Source organism: Corylus avellana, chromosome ca2 (assembly GCF_901000735.1).
Source record: "Corylus avellana chromosome ca2, CavTom2PMs-1.0".
NCBI classification, from domain to species: Eukaryota; Viridiplantae; Streptophyta; class Magnoliopsida; order Fagales; family Betulaceae; genus Corylus; species Corylus avellana.
The window spans coordinates 8,492,747-8,508,700 of NC_081542.1; the positions used below are offsets into that span (position 1 = coordinate 8,492,747).

The 15,954-nt window shown below is 37.1% G+C and overlaps 2 protein-coding genes across 4 annotated transcripts; one reads left to right on the plus strand and one right to left on the minus strand.

The window, feature by feature from the left end:
- The first annotated feature begins 462 nt into the window (after positions 1-462).
- Positions 463-10,867, plus strand: LOC132170877 (peroxisome biogenesis protein 12). Of its 3 annotated transcripts, XM_059582016.1 has the most exons (10): positions 463-672; positions 1,548-1,653; positions 3,307-3,455; positions 4,934-5,183; positions 7,264-7,373; positions 7,664-7,738; positions 8,437-8,523; positions 9,325-9,411; positions 9,614-9,751; positions 10,466-10,867. In XM_059582016.1, the coding sequence occupies exons 1-10, from the start codon at positions 565-567 to the stop codon at positions 10,535-10,537; spliced, it is 1,182 nt and encodes a 393-aa protein (XP_059437999.1). In that variant the 5' UTR covers positions 463-564; the 3' UTR covers positions 10,538-10,867. The 3 variants fall into 3 exon arrangements, with proteins under 3 accessions (XP_059437999.1, XP_059438000.1, XP_059437998.1); XM_059582015.1 differs by lacking the exon at positions 463-672 and having other exon boundaries at positions 779-1,653; XM_059582017.1 differs by lacking the exons at positions 463-672; positions 9,325-9,411; positions 9,614-9,751; positions 10,466-10,867 and adding an exon at positions 9,152-9,307 and having other exon boundaries at positions 751-1,653.
- A 94-nt stretch (positions 10,868-10,961) lies between these two features.
- On the minus strand, positions 10,962-12,978 carry LOC132170878 (uncharacterized). The gene is made up of 4 exons (XM_059582018.1): positions 12,768-12,978; positions 12,573-12,661; positions 11,552-12,392; positions 10,962-11,078 (listed from the first exon to the last, which is right to left on the minus strand). The coding sequence occupies exons 1-4, from the start codon at positions 12,849-12,851 to the stop codon at positions 11,010-11,012; spliced, it is 1,083 nt and encodes a 360-aa protein (XP_059438001.1). The 5' UTR covers positions 12,852-12,978; the 3' UTR covers positions 10,962-11,009.
- Between the last annotated feature and the right edge of the window lie 2,976 nt (positions 12,979-15,954).

A 15,954-nucleotide genomic window follows, 5' to 3' on the forward strand; every position in this document is an offset into this window, starting at 1 on the left:
TGACCCGTTTTATTAAATGGGTTGAGTTATGATTGACTTATATAATTTATACTCATGTATTGACTTGACCTGTATAAGGGTTGTCAATTTTTAATGCGAAATTAACAATTTAAGGTTGAGAGCTCTAACTCGTTTAATTAAATAGATCGAATTATAATTAATCTATATAATTTTATACATATGCTTCAATATAGTCTAAACATGATAGGTGAACATAAACTGTCACCATTATGTTGGGGCTTACGATCTTTATTACAAGTTGATTATAAACTAATACAACAGTTCACGTGACATTTATCAAATAAACTATCAAATACTTAGATTTATCTGTCAAATTTTATTACTTTTAACGTTTTCTTTTTTTTTTTATCATTAAAATAATACTATTTGATTATTTATTTATCACGAGGCATTTTATATATAAATAAATTGCGGTTAAAACTGTAGTGCCCAACCATTTGGGCACTGCCTCGTTTTGCGAAAAAACTCATCCAGTTGAGCGGAGTGACCAAAACCGAAAGAGAAAACCAAGCATCAGGCACACAGAGAGAGAGAGAGAGAGAGATGTTGTTCCAGGTAGGAGGGCAAGGGACTCGGCCTACTTTCTTCGAGATGGCGGCGGCTCAGCAGCTCCCCGCCAGCCTCCGCGGCGCTCTCACCTACTCTATCGGCGTATGCGGTTTTAATCTTTAAATTTCTTTGGTTTCATTGGGGATTCGAAGTTTTTGATACCCACTAAAGTTTCATGATATAAAAATGTTTTTTTTTTTGTTTTGTTTTCTTTCTTCCTGGACAACTTCACCGCATACTTTGCTTTCAAACCCAGCTGAAAGTACTTCTCAAATGCTAGTTATCTTATTTCTTAGGTTGTCAATTTGATAGCTTGACGACCCAGAAAGTAGTTTTTTAGCATTGGAAACGTATTCGTGACCTCCAATATTTGTTATTTAGTGTGGAAAACGTATTCATTTTGATCATTTTTGTGATTGATGTATCTCTATAAATCTTCTCAGTAACGTGGTGGTGTAGCACTGTAGCTTTTTTCTATGAAATTGGCACGATAATGTCGTTGAGGGACACTCTTTACTTAGTGTTTGAGGCTGCCGCTGAGACATCTTAAACACTGTTGATAAAAACATTCTGGATAATCTGTGGGAATTAGGGAAGACCCTTCAAATCTTTTGCGCTGCTTAAGGAAATTCAAAACTTTATGTGCAGCCGTGCAGTGCAGGATGTCTATAAGGAATTTAAATGTGTATGCTATGCTTCTTTGTTTGCTCTGGGTTTCATCTTTTGTTCTTTTAATATGATTCTATTAATAATTCAAAGAAACTTGTGCTATTAAACGTTGCTTGCTTCTACACTTGCTTGTTGCACAATTTGAGAGTTGATAACTCAAGTTATCTGCAGTTACTGAGCAACAAATAGCCGTAATGGTTTTTACTGCACCTCTCAAGCCTCTCCAGTCTCAAATGTCCAACTCACTATTAATCGCTTATTGTTTACTTCACAAACTTGTATGTTCAGGGTTGTGCGTTGTTCCACAGGTACTGGCTTTAAGAAGACCCTTCCTCCACAGGGTGTTAGACTATGAAGATGAATTCTTTGCTTTGCTGATGCTGGTTCTTGAAACTCATAGTTTACGAACAACAGGTTTCTTTCTTTGTATTCCTCCACTTTTTTCTTTTTTCTGTTTTTTTTTTTTTTTTGGGCGCTTGAACCTTCTGTATTTGTCAGCATACTTTTTCTTGTTCAATCATCTACCATGTTATAATTTGTAATACAATTTGTACTAAGGGCATAGATGTTGCCAAATTTATCCTTTTTTCCCCTCTCCAAAAAGGAGGTGACTGACCAATGAGCTCTAGTTCAAGTGGCACATCTTTTGCCCTTAAGATTGGAGTAGAAGATATAGTTGTGGATTCAAGACCTACTGGGTGTTTGTGTAATTTACGAATTAAAAAAGAAAAAAAAAAGAGTGGTCACTATTTATGAGATTAAGAGGCTTGATAAGAAAAGAGAGCTAGATAAAGCTGATGAGTTTATGAAGGTGGTGATGCTAATCGAGATCATATGGAGATGAAATCAAAAGTTATACATCTTTAAGTAGCAACTATTTGACAGATGTATGTGTAAGAGGAATTGGGGGACCCTGTTGACTATCTTCTTCTCCATTGTGAGGTTGTTTGCGCCTTATGGAATATTATTTTAAGGCGTTTCGGGCTGTCTTGGGTTATGCTTAGCTGAGTAGTCGACTTAGTTGCTTGTTGGTGGATTGTTGGTCGAACTTAGAATGTTGTTGTGAAAGATGGTGCCTCTTTGCCTCTTGTGGTGCGTGGAAGGAAATGAATGATATAAATTTTGAGGACCGCGACAGAACGTTGGAGGAGCTTGAGTCCTTTTTCTTCCATATTCTTTTTCCTTGGACAACTGCATTTATTTCTCCCTTGTTGCTTAGTTATTATGATTTTTGTGTGCTTTTTTTTTCTCCTTCTAGTTAGCTAGGTGTCTTCTCTTGTATACTTCCTATATACCTGAGGGCCTCTTACGCTTTTTATGATATTTTGAATACTTATCATTAAAAAAACTATTTGGATATTTTTAATGGACATTTTATTTGGAAATTGCATACTATTTGAATTATATTATACATGCTAGAGCATCGTGATCAATGTGATTGTAGTGGATTTGGTTTTCTACATGTTACCCTATGAGCATCCATTAGCTATTTGAATTTGTCCCTTGGATGCTTCAAACACCTAATGGCCTCTGTGAGGAGAAGCTGAAAGAGGATGGTGCTGGGGCTCTAAGGGAACTGTTTGGGATAAATTTATGTACATAATGCATGGTGGATGCATATATTGTAAGAATGCGATACAAATGAACTATGAAGTTGAAGATTGAGTTGATGGTCTCTGTGTGTTTGGAGTTTTAATGAATATTAATGCTGCTTTTATTCAGCAGTGGCCCTCAAATCTAGTGAAGCAAGATGGAGCAAGGGGTGTTTCTGTAAAAATAAGAGTATGTAAAAGCTCAAAGGGAAAAAATAAGTACTACTGATGGTGATTCCATGTACATGTGAGATTGTCGATGATGCTAGCAAGTCAAATTTAGCATAAATGTTCCAACTTTTGGTTCCAAAATCCATCTTATACTAATTGGTCACTTTATCATTTTGAATCTCAAGTAATATGTTTCTTATACTGCAGTGTCATGTTGGTTAATTGCAGTAGAGTTGGCCCTCTTTAGATCATTACATGAGACTCATTGTAATAATTTTTTTTTGGTTTCCTTAATCATCTTCAGATGCATCTTTTTCTGAATCTCTATATGGCTTACGAAGGAGAGCTGTGAATATAAAAGTAAAGAAAGATGATGCTCAATTGAACTCTGCTGATGAGATTCATCACTCTGGGCTAAGAAAGCGCCAAAAAGTTCTTTCAGTTGTATTTCTGGTATAATCATCTGCTTCTTTTATCTATCTGCCTCTTCTTTATTAATCTTAGCCTCCAATAAACATTACTTTTCATGCTGCAACGATTAATGGCTGAGTTAACTGTGCAGTGAACAGTTATAAGCACTTGTAGCTTGGTTGGTTGTCGTTGTTTTCTGTGGTCTGAGTTAGTAGTTAATAAGTGCTATGTAATTAATTAAAGAAGGAGAGGAGCAGATGAAGCTCATCAGCATAAGCCCAAAGCTCAGCCTGAAATAAGCTTCCTCCACTCCTCTCCTTCTCTAATTACTTTGCCAAAAAAGAAATACCCTTTTTGATATAGTTGATGAACTGATATATTTGAAGTTGTACCCTTTTCGACTTCAATCCTTGGTGCAGTCATTGTTCAACAACTTGCACACTTTTACATCCAATATATACCTCTCATGGTTTAGATAAACTAGTATGTTGAAGATTTTACTCCAGCCTCTGGTCTTCAATCAACTTGCACACTTTTACATGCACATCACCAGCACTTACATAGGTTTGAGTATATGTTTAAGTGCATGTTTTACTATTTATGTACTTATACATATATGTGTGTATACTGGGCCTGGCTCCTATATGTTCAGCCTTTCACCATTGGCAGTGAACATGTGTGTACATATGTATGTCGGTTGATATGCATGTCTTGGTAAAATGATAATATTTGTATTAGATTTTGAATTGTGTTGTCATTTCCTACAAGCTTCTTTCTTACTAAGGGAGCACGGAGACTGGACTAAGGTTGGCTAAATTTAACCCTTTAATGAATCAGTAAGCATAGATGAATTTATGTTAGTTACCTAAGAAGCCCATACAAAATAGCAAACTCATTTTTTTCCCTCTTTACTTGGATAGCTGCTTATTTAGCTCCCTTAGTAATTAATTTTTCTGATTTTCTTGTTCTCTTTTATTTTTCTTCTTAGGCGTCCTCTTGTATGCTTCCTATGTATTAGGGTTACACCCTTCTACGCTTTTTGATATATACAACTTTACTTATTTTAAAAAAAAACCACAACTCGCCTACCCCTCCCCTTTGAATAACTAGAATTTTGTGACCATCTTGATCATGTTAAGATGTCTCATTATGTTCCTTCTCAACCACGCATGTCCTTGCTGATTATATAAAACAATCTAAAGTCCTTTTTTGTGTCTCAGAATTCTATTGCCTTCAATGAAATTATGTTTGCTAATTTCTTTATTTTCTTTTTGTACTTGAGTTCATGTCTGAAGAAGATATCCCCAATCAACAATGTTATGTTTTCACTTTCGTGAAAAGAAAAGAAAAGAAAAAGAAAAAAGAAATGAAAAAGAAAAGGCATAGGTAAAACATAGTTTTGGTGAACTGTTAAAATATGTATGTCATACACGGTTTCTTGTGCTATATCCATTTCTTCTCTCTTAAAGCTCTAGCTAGATGAAGACATATCGAACTTTGACATGAATATGTATGTTCAGGTGGTATTGCCATATTTAAAGTCGAAGTTGTATTCAATCTATAATAAAGAAAGGGAAGCCAGGCTTCAAGCAAGTTTATGGGGACATGATGATGAAAGATTTGATGATACTGACTATATTGATGGAAGGGAGGATTCTCTTGTTTCAAGAGGAAACTTGGATACAGAAGCATCACTTAGGACACGTTTGACAAAGAGGATTCACAAAATTATTGGTGCTTGCTATCCATGGTTACATGCTAGTAGTGAAGGTATGCAACTGTTTCAATTTAGTTCTGGTCTTTATCTGCTCTGCAAAGCAATTCTGTTTGCCTGTTTTCTCTCTCTCTCTCTCTCTCTTCTTTTTTTTTGGGGGGCGGGGGGGTGTTGGGGAGGGTATTATGCTGACTTTCGATTATGCAACTAAATACAGTTTATAGCCCTTTTATGTTGCCTGTGGATTTTCTAACAAAGGAAAGCTCCTTATGTGATTTGATTAATTAACATTCTGTGCTGCTAGTCGCTCCCTGAGGCCAAGGATAGGGTTGAGCCATGTGGGTTCCTTTATAGAATTGCAAAGATCACTTGATGAGTTTCAATTGCGATCACCTATTTCTACATTCTATTTTCCATCTGGGTTGGGTATCTCCCACCTACTTCCATTCTACATATTTGTACTTTACAAGAATAAATTTTGTGTGTATATGGGGGGTAACGCTGTTGCTTAGATTAAAGGGTTAAACACGAAATTAGTCCTTTTGCTTTTAATGTGTATCAAATTAATCCTTGGATTTTCAAAAGTGATAAAATTAGTCCTTAAGCTTTCTGATGGTATAAAATTAATTTTTCCATCTACTTCCGTTAGTTGGCTGTTTATGACGTGTAAAAAAAATCAAGTGGTCCAATCCTATTTTGCCACGTGTATCCTCTCCACATGATCATTGCCAAATCACTTTTTATCTCATTCTTGGCTACACCTCAGCCCACAATGTCACCAAAAAAAAAATAAAAAAAAATCGCATATCTCTTTCACTCTTAATCCATAGCGCCGCCCTGCGCTTCTGGAGGAAGAAAAAGGCCGCTGCACAAACAATGGATGCCATGGACAACACAGTGACGTGAGAAAGCCTATATTGAAAACATCCTGTTCATTTCAGAATGGCACTACTGGGACAAATACAGCTCTTAGGGTCTAGCCAAGAAGCTTTGGTTGTATACTCATCCGAGCAGGTCAGAATCTCTGAGATAAACTTAATTAAAGAGCAGAGCCCACCCAAGAGTTATGATGGGGAATCCTTGCCAATGACCTATGAAATCCATTTTCCTCTTGTTGCTTGTACGAATATTTGTTAAGGGAAATTGGGTTTTTCACCAAGAGATGAAAACACAGACAGCTATTTGATGCTTTGTGAGTGCTCTTCTGTCGATCATTTGTGCAGCGACCTTTGTCTTCCTCCAGAAGCGCAGGGCAGCACTATGGATTAAGAGTGAAAGAGATGTGCGGGTTTTTTCTTTTTTTTTGTGACATGGTAGGGCTGAGGTGTCGCCAAGAATGAGATGGAAAAGTGATATGGCAGTGTTTGTTGATTTGGCAATGATCATGTGGAGAGGATACACATGGCAAAATAGGATTGGACCACTTGATTTTTTTTTACACGTCATAAATGGCCAACTAACAGAAGTAGATGGAAGGATTAATTGTATAACATCAGAAAGCTTAAGGACTAATTTTATCACTTTTGAAAATCCAAGGATTAATTTGATACACACCAAAAGCACAAGGACTAATTTTGTGTTTAACCCTAGATTAAATTCTCTTTCTGAATCTTTATTTGTAATATTCCTTAATTTGACATAAGTTGTTTGTGTTAAATAGGGGTACTGAAGTCTATGCTATTATGATTTCATGACTTAATTATGCACATCTTTAGGTGTCATATTCTCGCTTTTGCCTGTCATTTCTGAAAATATCTTTCAGGTGTGTCACTGTTGGCATGTGACCTATGTTTTTATTTTTAGTTGGCAAGTTCGCATTCTTGTTCTTTAATGCATAGACTCTGTCACTCAATCCAAAGTGAGCTAATTGTCCCCTGTATAGGCAACAAACAAATATTTGATGCAGTAAATATTTATAATTAAGTGATACTTTCCCTTTAGCTACCTGGTAAACCCTTCATATTCTAAGGATTAGTGCTGTAACATTTTTAATAGGTGATGTTATGCCTTCCGGGTGAGGATATGGGCAACTGTGCTTGAAAGTGATCTAGGTCCTTTAGTTGTATCTAGCAGTTCCTCTGGGAATGTGTGGTAAATCATCCATCTAAGCTTTTTATTTTTGTTTGTACAATGCAGGAGCATCATTTTCTTATCAGCTGTTATATCTGTTGGATGCTACTGGATTCTATTCTGTAGGACTACATGCACTTGGGATTCATGTTTGTAGAGCTACAGGGCAAGAACTGGTATGATTTAGCAAGAGTTTCTTTAGGAATATTTTAGTGGCCAGTACATTTACATTTTCATACGAGCAGTCTATTTTCTGACCATTTGGTCATGCATATTGCTTTGGGCTACATATAGGTATCAAATGGCTGATATATAATAAATACAATATGTTAGAAAATGGACACTTCACTACATGACAACTCCTAGGGACACCTCACCACTTTCTAGAATAGGGACACTTGCCCCTTTCTTTTTAACAGATATATTTCTCAGTACTTACGAATTCACTTTTTTGATGTCAAGGTAGATGGATACTTCTTCTAGAATTTCAAAGATAAGAAGCCGTGAACGTGAGAGACTCCGTGGTCCACCATGGCTGAAGGTATAAATTGATTTGGTTAATTTTTCCAGTAGCTTTCAATTATACTATTTACTTTTACCGTATATATTTGAAAATACTAACACTTTAGTGCAGTACTAATTTAAATAGTCACTTATCAAAAAAAAAAAAAAGTATTAGTTGAAGTAGTGACTTATTAATTTGGCCTATTACATATAAAAACATTGATTTAATAATCTCTTCCACTTGATGAAGAGATTTTGCCAAATGAAGTTAATATACCTTTAAAGGATAGTGTGTCTGCTTTTCAGGGTCTATAAGGAATTAAATATGTTTCCTGTGCTATGATGCGGAAGTATATTAAATGATTGGTTGCATTTATATGTGCCAGTCAGGGAGATAATAATATTGAAGTGAAAGGCTTTATATTATTTTCTGTCATGTTTGAATGAATTTGGATATGTGGTAATTCCTTTACATACAGTTCTCTCATTTGTAGTTGTGCATATTGTGCTTTACCTATTCCTACCCAGTATAATGCAAGTTACCCGTAAAATATTGTTGCACTCATGCATTTGAAAGCATTTAGCAGAGCTATTTTCATGAGCTTTAAAAATTAACTCGGAGGAAATATCAATAATATCTATTAAAGCATATTTGAATGCATAATGAATCTTCAAATGCTATACTTCGACTGTTTAAATGTTGATTCCCTTTTTTTGACATATTTTATGATATAGGCATTGCAAGGAGCACTTCTCAGCTGTGTGTATACATCACTTGATTATGCACAAACGGGGTTAATTGCTGCAGTGTTCTTTTTTAAAGTGAGTATGGTTTTCCCATCTACAATGTTATGTCCTTTAGTAAGTAATAATAATCTTAAAAAAATTATAAGCATTGCAGAGTTTCTTAATACATTCAATCAAATAAAAAAAAATCATTGTGATATGTCGTGTTGTCAATGTTATCATCTTCAATTTGTCATGTGTTTTTATGCTAGACATTGTAGGATTAGAGACTTGTAAAAAGGAGAAGAATTGGATAGAAAAGAGAGTCAAGTGGGAATAACCATGGAGTTTCTGAGGTAGGTTGTTACAGTTAGTCAAAACTTTAAACACAAAATTGGCAGAGAATATTTGTAAAAGGATGATGAATCTAGAGAATATTCGTAAAAGAAAGGATGTATGAGTATCTTCTGCAAATTTTATATGTCAGGACATTTTAGAAGTTTGTAGGCTTCATTTTTGCTACAAACTTCTTTCTTTTTGCACAAAATTGGCAGCCTTGTAGAATGTTAGTTATATAATACTGGCTTTACAATTTTACCTCTGTATTTTGGAATTTTTCTCTGAATTCGAAATCAATGCGACACTTCATAACATTCTATCATATTCCTCTCCAGGCATTAATTCACTTTTTATAACAGTCTAAACCTCTTCTGTTTGTTATCAGGGAACTAAACTTTTCTTGTTATTTTGTTCATTGTATATCTGCAAGTGGACAACTACTCTTATAGTTTGAAAGTTATGATCCTATTCTCATTTCTTTTGATGCATTGTTTGTCATTTTCATGTTTTCTTTTCCTAATAAAAAATATAAGCTTTATTGATGGCGATTACTTTTAGATGATGGAATGGTGGTACCAATCTGCAGAGGAGAGAATGTCAGCCCCAACTGTGTATCCCCCACCACCTCCTCCTCCTCCACCAAAGGTGAAGAAGCAATTTCCTGTCTGTCTTGACTTCTACTCTCTCTCTCTCTCTCTCTGTGTATTACCCATGTACAGTTCCCAATACCATATCAAATTGATCTACAAGAAAAAGGGGGTGGAACAAAACAATAGAATTGAATTGAAGCTCAACTTTTGTTGCTATGTTGCTTAAATAATGAAGTGCAATCTATCATTACAAACAGGCTGCTGAAGAGGGTCTTCCACTGCCACCCAACAGAACAATTTGTCCTTTGTGTTCACAGAAGCGAGCAAATCCATCCGTAGTTACAGTTTCAGGGTTTGTCTTCTGCTACGCGTGCATATTTAAGTATGTTTCTCAGGTGAGGCCTCCAGACTCTTGTTGGCTATTGGCTTGAAAAATAGAAGTGATTTTTATAGTTTTTGTGAAGTATTCTTGAAGGGCTTGAGGTATGAAATATATCTCAAAGGACATGGTTAACACAACTGAATGGATTCATTAATTCTAGGATTTCTATATAACCATTTCAAGATATATGGTTAATAACCCTATCCTCCATTTATATTGCAAAAATCATAAATGGAGTAGCGCCAAAACATTTGTATAGCATCTTTATATCTTCCCATTTTTATTCAATAAATTAGTTTTTATTTTTTAACCTCAGCATGTGTTTGGTTCTCATCAGCAAACTAATTTTTAATATCAAATACTCTCATCCATAGTTAATGATCTGCCTACAAATCCTAATTCCATTATTATCAGTTTTAAGACATGGGTTGGAACTCAAAGGAACCCAATGCTTCAATGTTTCCATGTAATGCAGTGAAAGTTGAGATTAGTTTTCCTGACACTTCTATTCACCATAGTAGTTGTTTATTGAGGCCAAACCTCTAGCATTCACCTCAGGAATCAATAGTAGAGAAAAGAACTGATTTTGCATAATGTTAGGTGGACTGTTTTGTTATTGTCATAAATGGTTCCAGTTCTTGTACTAATTTTCTTTTGGTGAAAGATTTCTCTCTTTTAACACTTTTTTTGTTGTTTTTCTGGGTGGTGGGGGGGTTAAACTGGACAGTATAAACGTTGCCCGATCACATTAATGCCTGCAACTGTTGATCATATAAGAAGGCTCTTTCATGATGTATAGAAAAACCTGATGGGCATCACGAGGAAAAGCATCACATTCTTATGGTAGAAGGATTAAATAATCAGGTGAAATAAGAAGCAAAGATGCTGAGGCGCAAGTGGAGCCGTGACAAGCAAAAGCAAAATACCATATTTCTCACTCTGCAGATTTTTCCTTCAAGGGTTTTATCTGTCTTTTCATACATATTTCTTGTATTTTATCTCTTGGGGCAGTATTAGATTAATGATTATGAACAGTTATGGCATCATGTAGACACTTTTCAAGTTTGCAGGCTTGCAGCCATTGTGCACATTTTTAGAATTAAAGTAAATAAAAGGATCCTTTGAATTAGTGTTTTATGGTGTTTAAACCAGCAGATAAGCACATCAAAATAAACGAGAGCACCTGCACAAAACACATCCATGAGACTTGAGAGTACAACTGCATAAAGCACAACACTTTACCAAGCCATCTAATGTACTCCATAAAGAGGCTACACTTCAGATAGAGCTCTCTCCATTCTTGCCTCAAATGGAGAAGAATTCCATTTCACTCTCTCATCCTGCTCAACCCAAAGAAGAAAACTTATCAATACCAGAATTCAAAATGAACATTACCATGAGTCACTACACTAATAGTCTAAAAGAGCATTCTCATTGGGCTAGCCCTGTAGAAAAAAATGGGCAAAAGAATAACTCTATCCAACTACCCATTTAGCTAAACAAAAATTGCTAGCTGCTACAATGCTTTCGCGGAACACTATAGTTTAACAATGCGAAAAAGAGTAATGTAACATGCTACATCATTATTTCACTATGTTCACGTGTCATTTCCCATTTACAATTGTATTTTCTTTTTCTTTTAACAGTGACAATGCTTAGCATGGTGGGATATTGATAGATAGTGGTGTGATATATCAATCTAATTTCGGAATGGTAATAGTGGATAAAGAAATTAATATTTTTAAGTGAATATCTAAAACAGAGTGAAAAGTAGACCCTTTGAAAAAGTGGTAGCTAAAATTTGCTCTAATACCTCTCTGTTTCTGGTGCTTGTCTTGTTCATTTCTCTGCAAGAAGAGCCTGAGTCTGAATCCATGGTCTGCCCGGTATGCCTCCAGTAACTCCCAACAGTACCTATCACCAGCTTCTCATCTGGGCTTCGGCTTCTTGACCATTTTGGAGACGCTGAGGCAGAGAACTGTTTGAGCTCTGTAACGGTCAATGCTCCCAGAATTGCCCTGTCTTCAACATTTCTTCTTGAATTCTCTTTCTCGGCCGGCAAGTTCCCGACGGAATCACTACTGTTCTTGGACTTGGGCGTGAACTCGGATTCAACCAACCAGCTTGAAAGGCTGGTGTCTGCCGGAATATTCTCCTTTGCTTGATTCTCTAAAGGAGTGGTTTTTTTTGCTTGGACCGTCTTCCATGGAGTAAGATTTTCGATTGGTTTCAAGACTAAATCAACAGACTCACTCCTTTCAATTGGATTCGACCCAATTGTCTTGACCTCCGGCATCGGACTGTTAACCTCCTTTTCGCCGGTTTCAGTGGCACCGACATGTTTTCTTGAATCGATGGACAAAGAAAACAATGAGTCCGACGATTCTTCTTGAACCGGTGAATGAACATCTCCAACCTCATCATCATCATTATCCAAATCACAATCTGCACAATTTTGGCATCTGTGCTTTGGTGGAGAGGATAATATGCTTGAAGCAATCAAACCCGAAAAGGGTTTGCTTTCTTTACTTGTTTCTTCTTGCTTTTCATTCTCTTTCTCCTCATTGTTTCCCAACAAAGTAGTCGCAACTTCATTGGTTGATGGTTCCTCATAGTTTTTGACATTCAGATCAAAGCAAACTTTCTTTCTAGCACTGCAATTTGAATTGAAATTTTAGATAAACATAGAGATAAATTCAAAATTAAAAAATATATATATATAAAAACAACCCAGAATAAATAAAGCAGAGATAATAATGAAATCTACCCAGATAACAAAAATTAGAAAAGGAAACAAAAATCAAGATCCGAGCTTGTAAAGATAGAAAACTCACTCTGATTCTGTGCTGGGATTAACGGGGTTTTCAATGTCTTCTTGATTTGGTAGTGCGGTAGGTTGAAAAGCTTCATTAGCTTCAAGACTCTACAAATTTCCAAGCAGTAAAAGCAAGCGAAAAAGATATCAGAAATAATTAAAGCTGATAAAAATGAAAATTCCCACGAAAGTTGAAGCTCTGTAGTGGGTTTACTTGGTCTGTAGAGGTAGTTTCATTGGCCAATTTTCGATGTTTTTGACGCTTAGGAGTACCAAAGCAAGCCGGAAAGCACCCCATAATTAGCCACTATTGACTTCTATAAAGTTGCCTTTCTTTCAAAAGAGAGAGAGAGAGAGAGAGAGAGAGAGAGAGTTTGATGAGAGTGTAGAAGGGGAAGGTTGGGGGAGGGGAGGAGAAAACGGTCAAGAAAATTTGAAGAATCTTTGATGGCTGAGAATATGACCGTTGGGAGTTCATTTAAAAATGCTTCGGCTTCAATTTAAGATTGGCCGCTGAGCACACGTGGGTTTTAACTTGAACGACCCGCTGAGTTCAGAGAACAGGTATGCTATTATGCAAACCGTAATTCACTAATTTGTATGAAATTAAAAATGCAAAATGGGACTGATCGAGAAAAAAAAAAATTAAACAATATTATTTTACACAACATGACGTGTTTTAATAATTAAGATCTTATTCGGGATCCAATTAGTGAAAAGACAATAATACACTTCAAATATAACTAACTGGTCTAATTCTGTGTTTTAAGTTGTCTAACATATCAAACTACTTAAAACATGTTACATGTGTTAGGTGTGACTTGCCACCCATCACACGTGGGCCCCACTAGTTCTCTACTCCTTTTGGGTTTAGGACTTTTGTCCAAGTTTATTTTGGAGTCATTCTCCTATGTGTAATTGGACTCATTGTTTGACTTATAGTAGAAGTCTTAGACCAACATGTAAAAGGAGAGTTAAGCTTCTATATAAGGAACAAAGCACAAGGTGAATTTGTGTGTGTGCCAAAAACATGAAGCACCAAAGGGAAGAGAAAAAAGAGAGAATTTGAGAGAAGGAGGTACAAGGGCAGCAAGGGTGTTTTCTTCTTGGTGGTTTTTTGGAGGAGCCAAAAACAAGTGATTAGAAGAAAAATGATGCTGCAGAGTGAGAGAAGAAAATAGAGATCAGCCGCCATCTGTTCCAGCAAAAGAAGAGTTTGTACATCTGTTTTTTGTATTCTATTTTAGGAATAATCTCTCTTGTGTGATAGTGAGATTTGGGTGTATTGGGGCTTTGGGATCTGAGTGATTTTCTTTCTACTATTTTTGTACTCCATCTTTTGATAGTGGATTTTCTCCGGGTCGTCTCCACTAGTGGATGTAGGCTTGTTAAGCCGAACCACTTAAATCTTTGTGTCGTGTGTGATTGGATTGCCTAGTCTTTGTTATTCCGCATTCTTCTTATTTTCGCATCTCACGGGTCTTTGAAAATAGGATTAATTTCCTAACAACTGGTATCAAAGCTGTTGGTTCAAGTGGGAGCGATGGCAAGTGAAGAAGGAAAGATGAGAATCGAGAAATTCGACGGCAAAGATTTTGAGTTTTGGAAGGTATAGATTGAAGATATTCTTTATGGGAAGGATCTTCATCAACCTCTTTTGGAAGAACAAACCGACGACATGGATGATAACAAGTGGGCTCTGCTTGATCGTAAAGCCCTAGCAGTTATCAGTTTATCATTGTCAAAATCAGTTGCACACAACGTTGTAAAGGAGAAGACCGCAGCAGGTCTAATGGAGGCTTTGTCAAGCATGTATGAGAAGCCGTCGGCTAACAACAAGGTGTATCTGATGAAAAAATTGTTCAACCTAAAGATGGCGGAAGGAGCTTCGGTGGCACATCATCTCAATGAGTTCAACACCATCACAAATCAATTGTCCTCGGTGGAAATTAATTTTGATGATGAGGTTCGCGCGTTGATCGTCTTGGCATCTTTGCCAAATAGCTGGGAAGCAGTGAGGATGGCTGTGAGTAATTCTGTAGGAAAGAGTAAACTGAGCTATGAAGACGTCAGAGATTTGATTCTCAGTGAAGAGGTTCGCAGAAGAGATGCGGGTGAAGCCTCTTGTTCTGGTGCTGCTTTAAACCTTGAGACTCGGGGCAGAGGACAAGATAGAAACTCTGGTCAAGGTAGATCAAATTCTAGAAAAGGGAGAAGCAAATTCAGATTCGACCGACAACCTGAGTGTTGGAACTGTGGCAAGACTGGCCACTACAAGAAGAATTGCAGGGAATTGCGGAAGGAGACTGAGAACGATTATGCAAACGTAGTGACAGAAGAAGTATATGATGCCCTACTTCTTTCTGTTGACAGTCCCCTTGATTCTTGGGTCTTAGACTGAGGAGTATCTTTTCATACGACAGCGATCCGTGAAATTCTCGAAAACTATGTTGGTGGAGATTTTGGGAAGGTGTATTTGGCTGATGGAACGGCGCTGGATGTTGTGGGCTTAGGCGATGTTCGCATTAGAGTTCATAATGACTCAGTATGGAAGCTACAGAAGGTCAGACATGTTTCGGAGCTGAGGAAGAATCTGATTTCAGTGGGACAGCTTGATGAGGAAGGGCATTCAATTCATTTCCACGGTGGAAAGTGGAAGGTCAGCAAGGGAGCTAGGATTTTGGCTCGTGGTCATAAGACGGGTACTCTCTATATGACCATGAACAGCAAGGATACAGATGCTGTTGTAGATACGACTGCTGACTCAAAACTATGGCACCTAAGGCTTGGGCACATGAGCGGGAAAGAGATGAAGGTACTTATGTCAAAAGGGAAACTACTGGGGTTAAAGTCAGTTGAGTCTGATTTGTGTGAAGGCTGCATCCTAGGGAAGCAGAAGAAGGTGAGTTTCGCGGAAGTTGGCAAAGCACCTAAACTTGGAAAGCTGGAGCTGGTACACACGGATTTGTGGGGTCCCGCACCAGTGGCATCTCTTGGAGGCTCGCGGTATTACATCACATTTGTTGATGACTCAAGCAGGAAGGTATGGGTTTATTTCTTGAAAAGTAAATCTGATGTATTTGAGACTTTTAAGAAATGGAAGGCCATGGTTGAGACTGAAACGGGCTTGAAGCTCAAGCGTTTGAGATCAGACAATGGAGGAGAATACGAAGACAGGAGGTTTAAACAGTTTTGCGCAGTGAATGGGATTAGAATGGAGAAAACAATCTCGGGAATGCCGCAACGGAATGGCGTGGCTAAGTGCATGAACATTACTCTCAATGAGCGTGCTAGGAGTATGAGGTTGCATGCTGGGTTACCAAAGACTTTCTGGGCTGATGCAGTGAGCACTGCTGCATACCTGATAAATAGGGGGTCTTCCGTTCCCCTAAGCCATAGAC